Source organism: Garra rufa, chromosome 16, assembly GCF_049309525.1.
Source record: "Garra rufa chromosome 16, GarRuf1.0, whole genome shotgun sequence".
Lineage (NCBI taxonomy): Eukaryota > Metazoa > Chordata > Actinopteri > Cypriniformes > Cyprinidae > Garra > Garra rufa.
The window spans coordinates 33914411-33930318 of record NC_133376.1 but is presented as its reverse complement, the minus strand read 5'-3'; the positions used below and the strand labels follow the sequence as shown (position 1 = coordinate 33930318).

The window sequence follows — 15908 nt, the reverse complement described above, 5'->3', positions numbered from 1 at the left end:
TGAAAATACAATGAGAATTTTCATACATAAAGAATTTGTGGACAAAATAATTTTTCTCAAGACATTTCCAACTCTGACATTTGAACCAATTCTGTAAAACATTATATTTTACACGTATTGATTTATATCTTACATTAGTGTTTTTATATGGTGGCTATATAAAGGTTATATGGTTGTTGCCTAATAAGCAAATGGGTAAGGGTTTATGATAAAATAAATAAATACATTTATTTTAATAATATCTTGAAATGCACAGGAACACCAGAGTATTATTTGAAAGGTTTTATTAATTTATAATACAAGATTTAGGGATTTTTTTGTACATTTAATAATTTGTAGCTAATTTCCACAGCAGTGACAATGATAAACACTCTTGCAGTAATTGGCCAATCAAAACAAGATTGGAGACAGATTCTGTGGACACTCCCTCCACAACTGCACTGTCTTTCCCAAAGAAAAAGCCTCATCCACTCTCTCACGCACGCAATTAACACGGGTCAGCCATCTGACGTGTACTAATAAAAACTCAACCGTACTCAGACAAGATAAAAAGGACTCCATTATTACTCCATTATTAATAATATTAATTTCCCACAATCAAAAGGCAAACAAAACAGACGGCATACAAACATTAGGAAATAAAACACTCATTGTTTTTTTTTCTTCCGGCCCAGTGGGAGGCCATTCCCGGCGAGCATCTTTACCTCTAACGCTGCGGCACAGCGGGAGTCCATGAATCCATAGCGCTTATAATGGGGGCTTTTACCAGCCCAGCCCTTCGCTCCACACAGAGGCTTTCGGATGATTTCCTTATTCTTCACACCTGGGCTTTGTCCACTAGACAACAATAGGAGAGGATACTGATGATATATCCTGACTGGGCAAGAAGAAGAGTTTGTGTCATTTCACATCAAGCACAAAATCGCCAACCTTCCCTCATGCTTCTTCAGCGGAGACGAGGAAAATAAAAAACGCTATTCAAGTAGACACGGGGTGGCTGGCACACACCCAGGGCGAGGAAACACTAGACTAGGGTCATGCACAGATGTTTGAGTTTGAGATCTACTCTCGGTTGGTCCTAGGACGAAGGCAAGAATCGTAGGTGGCCACGGCACATCAGATCCACCAGCGCTTTAGCAGACTCCCTCGGTCCACAGCAACAGACTGGTGCTTGTGTCATCGCACCTCTCTCTCCGTAAGCTCCTTCTGTTTGAGGCAGGCGGGAGGATTAAGACTACAACACACACATAGTGACTTCAGATAAGGATCCGTGTTAAGTGCAATCAAAAGTCTGAGATTATGACGCATGTTAAGCTTCGTCTGAGTCAGACGTGCGATCCAAGTGAAAACTCTGACACTTGGGTGTTGGGAGAGCAGAAGGTCTCTCGAGTACTGGACATCCCCCTAAAAACCTGTTCACGCATCCGTTTACATAATTTCCTTTCACTGATTCAGGTATTTCATATTTGCACAGTTTAATATTTTTCAGAGAGGAGGCCTGTCAACAAACGGCCACTTCACTAAGCAGGTAATTTTGGCAACCGAACAAAATGAGAAAACCGAACGAAGGCAAACATATGAGATTCGATAAACTTGGCACACGAGAGTCTCCGGCTACTATACAGAGCAAAAACACTGAACGAAAACCTAGTCGCACTCTCCCTGGAGCTCTTCTGTAATCATCCAGAATGCACCACGGGTTGGTGAGCAGAGACGGGAGCGGGGAGCAGGAGGATGAAGAGGAGGAGGAGGAGGAGGTGGGGGAAGGTTCGTCTTGGTTTTACAGCAGTAGACAGCAGCTGCTCTCTGTAGTCTTCTCCCTGTTCCTCTGGCCTACGAGGAAAGAGCAAATATTGAGTGACGCCTTATAAATCAAAGACAAAAAGCAATCACGGGTCCTTTTCTGAAAGTGAGAAGAACGCGAGGGAAAAGCAGGACACTATGATGACTTACAGAGGAGAAAATAGCCTGTTTTCTTCTTTGAATGACATGCTGCGTGTAACTAGTCTATAATTAATGAGGGGTGGTATTAGAGTCAACATGAAAGCACATTCAGAGCACATTTACTTCTGTAATTTGAGGCATATCAGAGTAAAAGAGAATATTGAAGGAGACATGCAACACAGGACTGTATTTTATCCATCAGGAATGGACTGCCATATATTGTAAAACATTTGCACTGTAAAATAAATGAAAATGAATATTTCATAGGTATATTACTTTTACTACACAGTATGGAAATCACAATACATTTATAATTTCTACACTTGAAAGACATTTTTTGGACTGTAGTACCGTTACTAATTCAAACCACTAGTCTTCAGCAATTCATACTGCACTTTTAAGCTTTTATTTTGACGAAAACTGCAATAGAGATTTTATTTTGACCGAAAACAGGTTTACAAAAATGCATCTCGCTACAAATTTAGTGAAATGCTGTAATCATCTGCCACAAAAAAGCATAACTGGTGGCCGTTGTGTTCCTAAAGCACATGGAATAAATGAGTTCACTGCATTCACTGTGAACTGAGCCGTTCTGAGGTGCAAAAAACACCGGATCACGAGCTGATCGCCTGAATGAAGTGCACGCTTCGCTTTGAAAGGTGCAGTGAAAACTTAATGAAGGGATTAAGCCATATTGTGCTTTTGGTTTTAGTTCATTTGACAGATAAAGTGCCAAGGCATAATGACTTTAAAGACATTTTATGTTAAAATAAGAACTTTAAATATATTTTAAACTACACTTTTTGTCCGGAAGACCTATCATTTCATATCGTCATGTGACCACGATAATACTACTGCGATACCACGATATTGACAATACCACTACATCCCTAGTTTAAGCACAGTGGTTTAAAAACAACTGATTTTAAGCTGTTGAAACCCAATCAGCAGCGAAATAGTACTCATATCACTATATGCGCACACTGACAGTTTCTGAGTTATTTTGCCACTTTATAGGCCTTGAACGTTTAAATACACACACACAGACACACACACTCCTCGTAAACACAGTAATTTAGGTCTTAAGTGATAGCAAACAGCTGAGTATATTGGATCCGGACAGCTCTTAAAGTGACAGCAGTCTAAAATCAGGAATGAAAAACGAATTCTGAGCAAAAATGGCAACTTTTTTTCTTTCTGGTAGCCTAGTTCGGAGGTCTCTTTTGGCCTGTTTATAACGAAATAAAAATAACTGCTTCATTTATTAAGCATGAGTAATTTAAATTTCTTTTTTTTTTTTCGAATTTGTATTTTATTGATTAAAATACAACTCCCACAATAACGGGGCTGCCAACACTGAAACTCCGAACGCGTTAGAGATGCGCTGATGTGCTCAAACGTCACCCGAATCCGCAGCTTCAAATAAATTATCCGCCCGCCACCCACCAGCACTTATGTTTGTCTCTGATTTCTAACCTCACTCGATCATCCTATTACAATTATTTGGAATTCTTAGTTTTGCATGATGATATGACAAATGGATGGTTCGTTTTAACAGCGGGCGCAGGCGCATCAGGCGCAATCATCAAATATATTTAAAAGGAAGCCGACGACACGGTCCTGACCACATCACGGTTTTTGCTGGGTGTTTTTTTTTTTAGAGAAACCACTGCATTTCCGTACTCTATAGCATTAACACAGATTTAACTCCCTCTCCCTTTATACTTTATATGGAATGTCACCATTTCTGCCAGATGAAAAAGTATTTATAACAGGTTCATATTTTAGAAAATGTTATTTATTTGCATCATTATTAATTTATCTCATGCACCCGCGACTCCCCCGCAAATAATCAGAATGCATTTCCGAGTATCAGAACGAAATCCGAGCATCACTAGAGTGAGTGCATGTTGAGGGGCGAGCTAAAAGCAATTTGTCTTTATTCGTTTGCAAGAAAACTTTATAGTTTTGTTGCAAACGAATTAAAAATGTATAGTGCTCTATCGCAGCTTAATTATATATAATTATTCTGTATACAGTTTAAAAAATCTTTAAAAATAGGGCACTATGCGCTGTACTACAGGCTGTGAAGGAATTTGATATAACTATCATGTTTTTCATCATTATACAGTCTGTTTAAATAAATATTCAGAATCATGTGTAGTGCTACTATTTATCTTTTTTCTGTTTAAGTTTTAATTAAACTGTAGATCAAAATAAAATTTATCATGGATAAATGATGTGAGCGCATCTCTGAAATAATCGCATACACAGATGCACCTTGCCATTATAGCAGTCAGTGCTGAACAACAGGCAAATAAAATGTAGACTGAGGTTACAAAAGTAATTTAGTCAAGATAAGTGACGAATTTTCTTTTCTTTAGTTTATTTGAGTAAAATTAATGACAGGCAGCGGCTAATGTCAATGCACGAATCCAATACACCCTTGTTTTCTTTCTTAACCCTTTTACGTTCACTTAAGACATTACCGATTGTATTTATGGGATATTTCGATATAATTGTGTGTGTATTTATCCATTCGAATGTGTAAGAATGTGAGAAAGAGCTTTTGAGCGTTTATGAAAGGCGGTTTTTAGTTTGACATGCGTAACACAGAAAACGTCGCTCTAGTGCAGAAGTGAGTTCTATTTTCGTCTTCTTGCAGTTGAATCTTTTAAAATCACATTAAATGCACACAGAAATAAAGAAAACAAAATCGAAATTTTATTTTATAACAAGTAATTCGATTCCTGACCTTAGCCATTAGTTTTCTCAAACTGTTTTTTCGATTCCCACCCATCCTACTATATATAAAAAAAAAATAATAATTCTTGCATGCAAAAAGACCTGTATGATATCTATGGGGCTATGTAAAATGTTTTGGCAACTACTTACTAGGTTTACATCGTCGATATACGATAATATCCTCATTTCACCCAGCCCTAATGCACACTGATGAAAAGTTTGAGTCAGGAAGATTTTTGGGAGGCTTTGAAAGAAAAGAATACTTCTCTCAGCAAGCACACATTAAATTAATCAAATGTGACAGTATAGACTTTTACAATGTTACCAAAAAAAATCTAATAAATGCTGAGTCCAGAAAGATCACAGTCTATGCAAAAATAGGAATATGACGGAGATCTGTGCGGCAAATCAGCATATTAGAATGATTTCTAAAGAATCATGTTATACTGAAGACTGGAGTAATGATGCAGAAAATCAGCTTTGCATCACAGGGATAAATTAAATTTTTAAATAATTTAAAACAAACTGTAATATCTCTCAATATTACAATTCATCAGTATTTTTGATAAAATAAGCGCAACCTTGGTGAGCATAAGAGAACAAAAAGTAAATGTGCTCAATTCTGCTTTTATGTTGACTTCACATTAATTTCGGAAACCTTAAAACTACACTGACTGTGGTATAAAACGGGCCATTTGAAGTTCATATGAACTTTATCTACTGTTAAAATTACTAAAATAAGACTCGGATGCCAGGAAACGTTTCTATAATATACTCTGAAGGCATCAAAGCATGTAACCTGCTTCCTCATTTCAAAAGTAATGACAGTCATCATGTATTCGAAGCTTGGTTCAATAAAGTCAGCACAACAGGAAGTGACAAGTATAAGTAAAGTTACAGATGTCTTATATTATAGTGCATGACTAGATAAAACTCAGTGCTCAGTCTGTAATAAGACTGTATGCCTCTTAATTATTATAAGGTGTTTGGAAGATCAGAGCCAGTTGCCACCTGGCAGCAATCCTCCAGTAACTGCTGTGCCCTTGTCTTTAAAACAAAAAGTGGATGTGGATAGGCAAGCCAAGGACATTCAGCCATGTTTAGAGCAGCAGGAGCTTGCCAGAGGAATATATCAGCACTTACCATGGGAGTTCGGCTCTGGCAGCGTCTCTCTGGCAACCAAGTGCATGACAGTTGTTCGGCCAGGGGGCAACTTCAGCGCTATTCAACAGAGAAGATGCATACTGAATATCGGCATACAACTTGGTCACTCTGCCCAGTAAACACACAGCTTCTGACCTACAGCATATTTTAACTTCCCACTTTCACTGTCCTTTTTTTTTTTTTTTTTTTTCATCCACAAAAATGTGTAATAGTGTCTAGAGCAAGACAAAATAACAGAGACAGACAGAGAAAGAAAAACAACAATGGGACTGTCAAAGCGTGTTGACCGTGACAGACATGCAGACAAGGTCTAGCGCTCACCTCCTAGTGTGACATTGCCATGCAGGAAGCGGCCCTGAAAGATCAGCCTCAGGATGCTGGGGCTGCTCACGCTCTCCTCCTCCCAACCTGCAATGCAACAAAAGTCATCACATTCACTACAGAAACAAAAAAACTGTCATGCTTTGAGCATATTAGTTTTTCTCAAATGCAAAACACTATAACCAGGCTTTTGAACTAAAATTTCAAAACCTTAACACCATTTTTTAAAAAGCACACCCATTTCCATAAACTATAAACACTCCCCTGCTTTAACACATGAGTCAGATTTGGTGAACTGTTACTGCAAAACTCTACACACAAATTTCAGTGCTTACACCATGTGGTCATTTAGAAAGCACTAGCATTCAATATTGTTTACTCAAGTCTGTGAAGTTTGAGCTCAATTAGCACAAAATTACCCAAGAGAAAACACCAGGAGTCAAAATTTATTACACACCAATCAGAAACCTTGGAGATAAAAGGGCCAAAGTCAGCTTACAGCTTTTCTCAGTCGCTTTGGTGCATTTCTCAGATCAGTAATGAAATTCTCACTTGATCAACATCTACATCATCTAAAGTCACTTGTGCACATCATAAAAAGTTTGATAAATGTATATTTGTCTGTGGTTTACATTATCAGTTGCTATTGTCATGTTGCTCAAAATGCAGTTCTCTGTGCAATAGTCATACCCCTCAAAACATTAAGTCATTACCTCATTGTATAAATCATTAAATGCAAAATTTTTGATCTAGTTGTCATAAACTGTCAAGCGTATTTTCGACAAATTTCTATTTGACATTTTGTAAATGTGCCATAAATTGTTCAAGTGAATTTTGACTTTGACTTATAGAGAGATAAACCAATAATAAAGCAGTTCTCTGAAACAGCTCAAAGGTACATGTCATAAACCTTTAATTGGAAAGCATAAAAGTGAGAACACCGCTCACATTTCAGCAACCATTTTAGTATATCTTCTCAAGGGACAATACTATAGAAATGAAACTCGGATATATTTTAGAGCAGTCAATGTGCAGCTTGTGTAGCAGTATAGACTTTCTGTCCTCTGAAAATAACTCAACATACAGCCATTATTGTCAAAATAGCTGGCAACAAAAGTGAGTACACCCTAAGTGATAACAGCAGTATGTTGTTTAACCATGCAAAGCCACATGTCCTATTCATCATGTTTATGTTTTTGTCTGCTTGACAAGACCATACAAAGTTGTGTATCTTGTATTTGGTTCTTTAAGTACAATTCTCTAATACTGACCACTGGATGTTCAACATGGCATCTCATGGCAAAGAACTCTTTGAGGATTTGAGAATTAGAATTGTTGCTCTCCACAAAGATGGCCAAGGCTATTAGAGGTTCAGTAACACCCTGAAACAGAGTTACCCTACAGTGGTCAGGGTCATACAAAGGCTTTTCAAGAAGCTTTTCAAGGCCTTGCAAGGGCCGATCAATGAAGTTGAGCACTCGTTCTGTGCGTCAGGTGCAGAACCTGGCTTCAAAAACAGATGCATGACTGCTGCCAGCATTGCTTTAAAGGTTGCAAAAGTAAAAGGTCAGCTTGTCAGTGCTCAGACCATATGCCACACACTGCAACAAGTCGTTTTGCATAGGCGTCATCCCAGAAAGAAGCCTCATCTGAAGCTGGCTCACAAGAAAGCCCGCAAACAGTTTGCTGAAGACAACCTGTCCAAGAGCATGAATTATTGGAACCATGTCCTATGGTTCGATGAGACCGAGATGAACTGGCTCAGATGGTTTCCAGCATGTGTGTGATGCCCTGGTGAGGAGTACCAAGAAAAGCCTTGTCTTGCCTACAGTCAAGCATGGTGGTGGTAGCATCATGGTCTGGGGCTGCATGAGTGCTGCTGGTACTGGAGAGCTGCGGTTCATTGAGGGAATTCCACATGGATTCCATTATGTACTGTATATTCTGAAGCAGAACATGATGCCCTCCCTCCAGAAACTAGGCCGAACGACAGTTTTCCAACATGATAACAATCCCAAACATGACAACTGCCTTGCTGAGGAAGCTGAAGGTGATGGGGTGGCCAAGTATGTCTCCAGACCTCAACCCTATTAAGCACATGTGGGGCATCTCCAAGTAGAAGGCGGAAAAGCACCATGTGTCTAACATCCAGCAGCTCCATGATGAGTGGAAGACGATCAAGCAACAAACCTTTTTATAGTATTGTCCCTTGAGAAGATATACTAAAATGGTTGCTGAAATGTGAGGGGTGTACTCACTTTTGTGACATACTGTATATAGACAGAGGACAACACAAGAGTTACAAATTCTGACAGTGGACTTTCAAGTTTTTATTTTCGCCCTTGGGCCTATATTTATTTTTCCTTTCCATTTCACAATGACGTTGTAACTTTTTGTTTTTATTATTATTTATTTATTTTATTTGTATGTATTTTTCTCAGACCACTAGTAAAAGTGTAACTGTGAATCCTACCCAGTCTTTTTCAATCAATATCCCACATACAGTAATGTGTAAATCTGAAAAGGAAGAGGAGGAGAAAGAGGAAGAGAAGAGGAGAAGGACGATGAAAACGTGGAAGAACGAGGAAGGGCATGGGCGAGAAGACAAGCAGTCTCATATATTTTACTCGATACATGCCAAGGTTGGATCAGGCAGAGGATTTTACCTCCCACTGCGTGGCCAGGGCCAATTTAGCCTGTGATGTTTAGCCTGCTGGGGCAGAATTATTTTTGTTGTTGTTTGCTGTTTTGTACTGTGCATTACATTACGGAAACAAAACCCTTGCAAATGCATACATTTGTTGTGTTCATCATGTGAAGTTTTTTTTTTTAATAAGCAAAACTTATTACCAGTTTTTGTAGGATTGTTTTGAATTTATGCTTTTTGATTAATACTTTTAATGCAACCAAACAGAGTCTAGAAAAATAAAATTAAAATGGAAATAAATAAATAAATAAAACAACAGAATTTGGAAAAAATAAAACTGAATTTGGGAAGAAATCAAACGGATTTCATAGGGCCCTATTTATTTTATTTGTGTCTTTGTTTTATTGTATTTGTCCTTTAGTTTGTTACTTGGATCCATGTTCTTATTATTAATAAAGAAACAACTTTTCCTGTTGTTCTCGGTTTTTGTTGTAGTATCGGTTCAGTAGTAGTATCAAGATATTTTAGTCAGGTATCATATCAAAGTCATAATTTTGGTATAATTCCTACCATAGACTATTTTAATGATATCTATACTACCTTTCTGGCCCTTGAACTTGTCAGTTGTGTTGCGTCTACGCAGGGTCAAAAAGCTGTAAGATTACATTAAAAATATCTGAATTTGTGTTCCAAAGATGAACTAAGGTCTTATGGTTTTGAAATAACGAGAGGGTGAGTTATTTTTAAATTAATGAGAATTTTTATTTTTAGGTTAACTATCCCTTTAAAGTGACGGTTCACTCAAAAATAAACATTCTGTAAACTAGGACAGTTGTTTTTGCAGAGAACTTTCGTGTATGTGACCCTGGACCACAAAACCAGTCATAAGGGTCCATTTAAAATTGGGATATAGACATCTGAAAGCCGAATAAATAAGCTTTCCATTGATGTAGGTTTGTAAAGACAATATTTGGCTGAGATATAACTATTTGAAAAGCTGGAATCTGAGTGGAATCAAAGTTTTTCATATCTACGGTAGGAAATGTACAAAATATCTTCATGAAACATGATCTTTACTTAATATCCTAATGATTTTTAACATTAAAAGAAAAATCAATAATTTTGACCCATATTTTTTGTTGGCTATTGCTACAAACATACCTGATACTTGTGGTCCAGGGTCACATATTGTGAGTTTAAACGATTTTGTGCATTAAAAAGTGTGTTAAACGCAATTACAGTACTTAAAGGACAAACACAGCTAAAATAAAAATAAAAACATACCTGCCGGCCAGTTTTCGAAAACGTGCCGGGCAATGTCTGTGGCGGAGTCATTTGGAGAGAAAGTGAAATCCTGTGTCTTCCCACTCACAAGGATCAGCCGTAGATTCACCTGTAGTTGGATGAAACGAGAGAGGAAACAAATGAAATCATTAAAATGTAAAGAAGCGCCCGACAACCCACAGACACAGTGGCATTTCCACCAAATAGACCTTAATGACCCTTCAATCTGTGCTCACCCCACATAACATGAGATGACCCGGAGAATCCTTTGCAGAAACGGACATTCCTTCCTAATTAGATGTTTGGCTTTAAGGGTGAAACTAGCTGCTACACACTTTAAAGGTTTCTTGTGAAATGGTCTGGTGATGGGGGAAATGTGGGATAGGAGAGAGGAAGTGCTACTGCCTTTCCATGTAGTGATGCTCTTCCCCCCTCCTTTCCTAGGCACCCCCGTCATCCTAATGCGATAACCCCAGGTGTCCCAGACAAGTTATTAAATTTACATGGCCCAAGCATAACCCCTTGCAGGAGGAGGGAAGCAGCACGGTGGATTAGCACGATAAATTTGCTCCATGCACGAGTCCCAATAAAAAAACCAACAGACGGACACAATGTCTCTACAGTCGGTATTAATAACACTGCTAAGCTTTTCGCCACAGGCCAACACACGCTTCATGACAACTTTCATATATCTAAAAGACACACACAGGATTTGTTTTAGTTTTTATGCCAACATGTCCAATGGCTCCACTATTAAAAATATATTTTTACAACATTTTTGTATAATAAAAATGCTTAAAATAATAATAAATACTATTATTGTATATATGTTTTTACTTATTTTTACTTAGTATTTTCATAATAATAATAATAATAATAATAATAATAATTTTTAAATAACAACAGCTACTATTAACTACTATGAAACTACAGCCATAAAATCAAATAATTTTGTTGGAAAACAATAACATACAATGCCAAACCTTACTGAAATCATTCCAACTGATTGTTCAAAGGCTATAAAAATCACTAATAATTCTCACAACTCTTACTAAATCTCATCTAATTTAGCTAGCTGGACATATTCCCTCTGGTTTTAATTTTTAATTAGTATGGTTTGCAACAATATTCAATATATTAGCAAAACACACTCAAAATTATTTTTTTAAAGAAGTCTCTTCTGCTTACCAAGCCTGCATTTATTTGATCCAAAGTAGAGCAAAAACAGTAACATTCTGAAATATTTTTTACCATTTAAAATAACTGTTTTCTATTTGAATGTATTTTAAAATGTAATTTACTCATTTGATTTTAAAGCTGAATTTTTAGCATCATTACTCCAGTCACATAATCCTTCCAAAAAAATCGTTCTAATATTCTCATTTGCTGATCAAGAAACATTATTACCATGTTGAAAACAGCTAAGTAGATTTTTTTCAGGTTTCTTTGATGAATAGAAAGTTCAGAAAAACAGAATTTAATAGAAATCTTTTGTAACATTATACATGTCTCCTTGCTAAATAAAAGTATTAATTTCTAGAATTTCTTTACCAAAAAAAAAAAAAAATAGACAGACTCCAAGCTTTTAAATGGATCTTTCCATTCATCAAAGAACTGTTTTAAATTTTGATAATAAAAATAAAAAGGTTTCTTAAACAGCAAATCAGCATATTGGAATAATTTCTGAAGGACCATGTTACACTGAAGACTGGAGTAATGATGCTGAAAATTTAGCGTGGTTACAAGAATAAATTACATTTTAAAATATGCTAAAATAATAAAAAAGCAGTTATTTTAAATAGTAAAAATATTTCAAAATGTTTTGCTGTACTTTGAATCAAATAAATGCAGGCTTGGTGAGCAGAAGAGACTTCTTTAAAAAAAAAAAAACATTAAAAAAATCTTACCGTTCAAAAACAAAAGTTTAGATTTGCAACAATGACATACTTGATCGTACGATTCTGTCCCAAGTTAGGCAAGTGACTGAATGAATTTGGCAGCATCCTCTTTGAAACTAAGCAGCATCATAAGACTAATGTCTGAACAGAAGAGACACAGAGTGCTACTATTTCAGCCCAGAAATAAATTCAGCCCAGGAACTCCGAGAGTAACTCTGAGAGTCTTTTGTTCGTTTTTTTAAATCCAGGGTTTAAACGTCCTTTTTCTCCTTTCATGGTTTTCAATGACTGCAATTTAAACATTACATCACCCACACTCAGTGTGTGGAGCTTGGCTGGGTCTTAATGCCTTCGTTCAGAATCAGATGGAGAAAGAGGAGGGGGCGTACGAAGGTGAGCCATTTGGTGCTGGCATTGCTGTGTTTAAAGCCACATACAACACAGGGCGCAAAAACAAAGCAAAACAAGCTTCATGGAGACACTGCAGCCAATCAGAAGAGCAGAGAAACTTTCAACATGTTTCTGAGAAAGTGGAAGTGAAAAAAAGACAGTTCCTCTGTTTCCTCTAAATGTCTAAGCACAATTCAGCAAGACTGTTTACGTTAGTATTGAGTTATTATAAATTGTGTCCTACATGCTTAATGTTAATATGTGGATCCAGCTCACAATAGGGGAGCCAGAGTTTTTCCTACACCCCATGGTGACAGCAGCGCAGGTCATGACCCAAATAGTGGAAGCAATCAAATAACATGACAGTAAAAGGACCTCTTCCCGCCACAAAGCTGTGCTCATCCTCACACCACGTGCCACCTAAATCCTCACTAAGGGCCCCCAATGCCCTGCCCTAACCCATTGTGAAATCAGGCTCCTGTTGGAAATGTAGGGCACCCCACCCCCATTCAGACACACTTGAAAATATTCGGCTTTCACCTATGGGGACCTGCAGCGAGAACAAAAGAGGTCAAACCATAATCCACAACGTCATTCCAGCACTGTTTACAAACACAGAGCCCCCGATAAAGGCATGGAAAGCCCTCTCCCAGCCTCCACGGGTGGATTTAAGGGTGTTATCTGCAAATCTGTGACGGGTAATATAGACAAGTGAGCATAACAAACAAATAAGCACTCCCTGCTGCCCCAGTTCTTAAAGCCTTGACAAATACAAAACACCAAAGCTGCCTAAATGCCTCAGAACCAGTACGTAAACACCTCGATAATCTCGCAGCTTATATGTTTTCTGCAATATCTCCAATCATGTTGCTTTCATCCCCAAATCAAGAGCCTAAAGTCATCACCATTTGCCCCCAATCATCAAATAATGGCAGTAAACCCAACACTGAACCAAACAGGTTCAACAAACAACAACAGCAGCAGCAACAACAACATAAAAGCTTCGCTTTATAACCTTAGTTCAGATTTACAACCCATATTAGCACTAACAAGAACGGGTTAGTTATTTTTTATATTTTTTTTACAGGTTTGACTACGCTACTAGTGAAAAGTTTTTGAACGGTAGGGTTTTTGATGTTTTTAAAAGAAGTCTATTCTGCTCAGCGAACCTGCATTTATTTAATCCACAGTACAACAAAAACAGTACAATTTTCTTTTTTTAACAATTTAAAATATCAAAGCCGAATTTTCAGCATCATTATCCGTCTTAAGTGTCACATGATCCTTTAGAAATCATTCTAATATGCTGTTTTGCTGTTCAAGAAACATTATCATCAATATTTTAAAAAGTTGAGTACATTTTTGTCAGGATTCTTTGATAAATAGGAATCTGAAATAAAAAAGCTTTTGTAATATTAAACATTATACCATTTAAAAGCCATTTTTATACCATTGGAGCCATCATAATTGTTTTTGGAATGAAAAGCTTTGAAATCACAGAAATAAATTACATTATTAATATAAATACATTTAAACAGAAAACAGTTATTTTAATTAGTAAAAATAATTCAAAATGGTATTGTTTTTGCTGTACTTTAGATATATAAAAAAAAAAATGCAGGCTCGGTGAGCAGAAGAGACTAATTAAAAAATAAAAATAAAAACATTACAAATCTAAAAATCCCACTTTCACACAATCTAAAAAAACTTTTGATTGGTAGTGTACGGTTTAATGTATAATATTTTTAATTAATTAACTTTTATTTTTATATTTTAATTTCCGTTTTTAAACTTTTTCTGTAATTTTGTTGCAACCGTGTGCCATTTTCATAAGTTTTTAATATTTAATATTTCTATTTTGCATTGACTTACTTCCATTTTAATAATTTTTGTTAAAGTTTTTTCCATCTAATATTTATTTCAATTCACCCCCCCCCCCCCCCCCCCATAGTTTTAGTTAACAAAAATAAAACAGGAAGTTAAATTATTTTTAGGCCTAAACTAAAACATTTTTTCTTAAAGCCACGAATGCAGATTAAAATGACAGTTTAAAAACTCCAAATTAAAAACATCATTATCTGTTCACCATCAGTTTGCATAAAACATGCAGGATGTAAACAAAAACTAAGCCAGAAAGTTTTCAGTGAATAATGCAAATGTCAGTATAATCATCTAATAAAGCTATCAAATGCTTCAGGTGATTTAGAAAATAGTGCATTAATAATGTGGTCCACCTTTTTTTATTTCATATCTTAAGAGCAGGATGGATGTTGCACCAAGTACTTCATTTTGTGCTCTGCAGATGAAATAATAAAAATCAAACCTGTTTTTAGCAGCAACAGTGCAAAAGTAGACAATGACGATGCATATTCACCAGCGAACAGATTTGAAAAAAAACTTTAAAAGTGATGACACTTGATGATTTATCATTCTGATATAATCTTTGCATGGATGAAAAGGCCAACTTGTGCAATGATGTATCGAAAAGACAGATTACGACTGATATACTCACTGTGTCAGGGTCTCTCTGAGAGGTCATGGCTGTTGATCAGAGGTGGAAGGCAGCCAGGAATCGATGGGTGACCAGCAGTAAGAGGGGAGCACAACCCCTGGCACAAAGACTCAGTATATGTCTTCTCCCTCTGGCGTTTCTCTGCCTCGCACAGCCTAACACAAAGTCAATCATTCACAACATGCCACAGGGATTTGTTTACCATACACAGTCCATTGGTCAACAATACATTATCACTAGATAATTAATTACCATCTTAGGTGGCAGACTTTAAGAGAAAATGTATAGTATTATAACATACAGTAGGTGAGATTACTGTAAACACTTATTCACAACATCCTGGTGAATGTTTAGACTGTTAGGTGGCAAACTGCTAATTAAATCATTAATGAACCATCGACAGGATATGCAGCCTTTATGAACGATATACTATATATGGCTTATAAACAAACAGACAGACTGAGAGCAGATAGGTAATATGTAAGGAAATGCAAGAAGAAAACATCACATACCTTTGCTCTACTTGACTTAAAGCCAAACTAGTGTTTGTATTACTGGAACAGCATTATATATTAGCTTCAGAGCGAATCTGTGTTAGAAATCCAGATCTGCCTGCAAACCAAGAAGAGCTCGACTGTTGATCAGGAAAACACCCAAACGACTCCAAAACCAAACAAGCATCAAAATGATCATACACATACCATTAAACAAGAGATGGGTCTAGTTTATGAAGCGAGAGATGTCACGGCTGTAGGAGCTAAGAGACAGTGCGGGCGACCGCTGGCCTTGAGCTGGAATAATTTCCGACTGCGGCAAAATAACGAGGAACTAAAACGGTTGTTTTGATCGAGTCACGGGCGGCTGTCAGGTTCAGAGCGGTCGTTTGACGGTTCAGGGCTTTTCGCGAATACTAACTAATGGGTATATCCATCGTTCAACCAGATCAGATGTAGCTAAAATCACTCGCAGCGTACGAACAGATTAATGGCTGAGAATTTAAAGA

The 15908-nt window shown here is 36.9% G+C and overlaps 1 protein-coding gene across 1 annotated transcript; it reads right to left on the bottom strand.

The window, feature by feature from the left end:
• Positions 1-267: 267 nt before the first annotated feature.
• Positions 268-15908, bottom strand: ubl3b (ubiquitin-like 3b). The gene is made up of 7 exons (XM_073820703.1): positions 15607-15908; positions 15418-15517; positions 14906-15060; positions 10106-10214; positions 6175-6261; positions 5833-5910; positions 268-1833 (listed from the first exon to the last, which is right to left on the bottom strand). Exons 3-7 carry the CDS (start codon positions 14930-14932, stop codon positions 1781-1783), a joined length of 354 nt encoding a protein of 117 aa, XP_073676804.1. The 5' UTR covers positions 14933-15060; positions 15418-15517; positions 15607-15908; the 3' UTR covers positions 268-1780.

Coding starts and splice junctions, on each gene's coding strand:
- ubl3b (XM_073820703.1), bottom strand. CDS start 14,932: ATGACCTCTCAGAGAGACCCTGACACA. Junction 10,215..14,905: donor CTCAGAGAGACCCTGACACA/GTGAGTATATCA, acceptor ATCCAACTACAG/GTGAATCTACGGCTGATCCT. Junction 1,834..5,832: donor GCCAGAGCCGAACTCCCATG/GTAAGTGCTGAT, acceptor CTTTCCTCGTAG/GCCAGAGGAACAGGGAGAAG.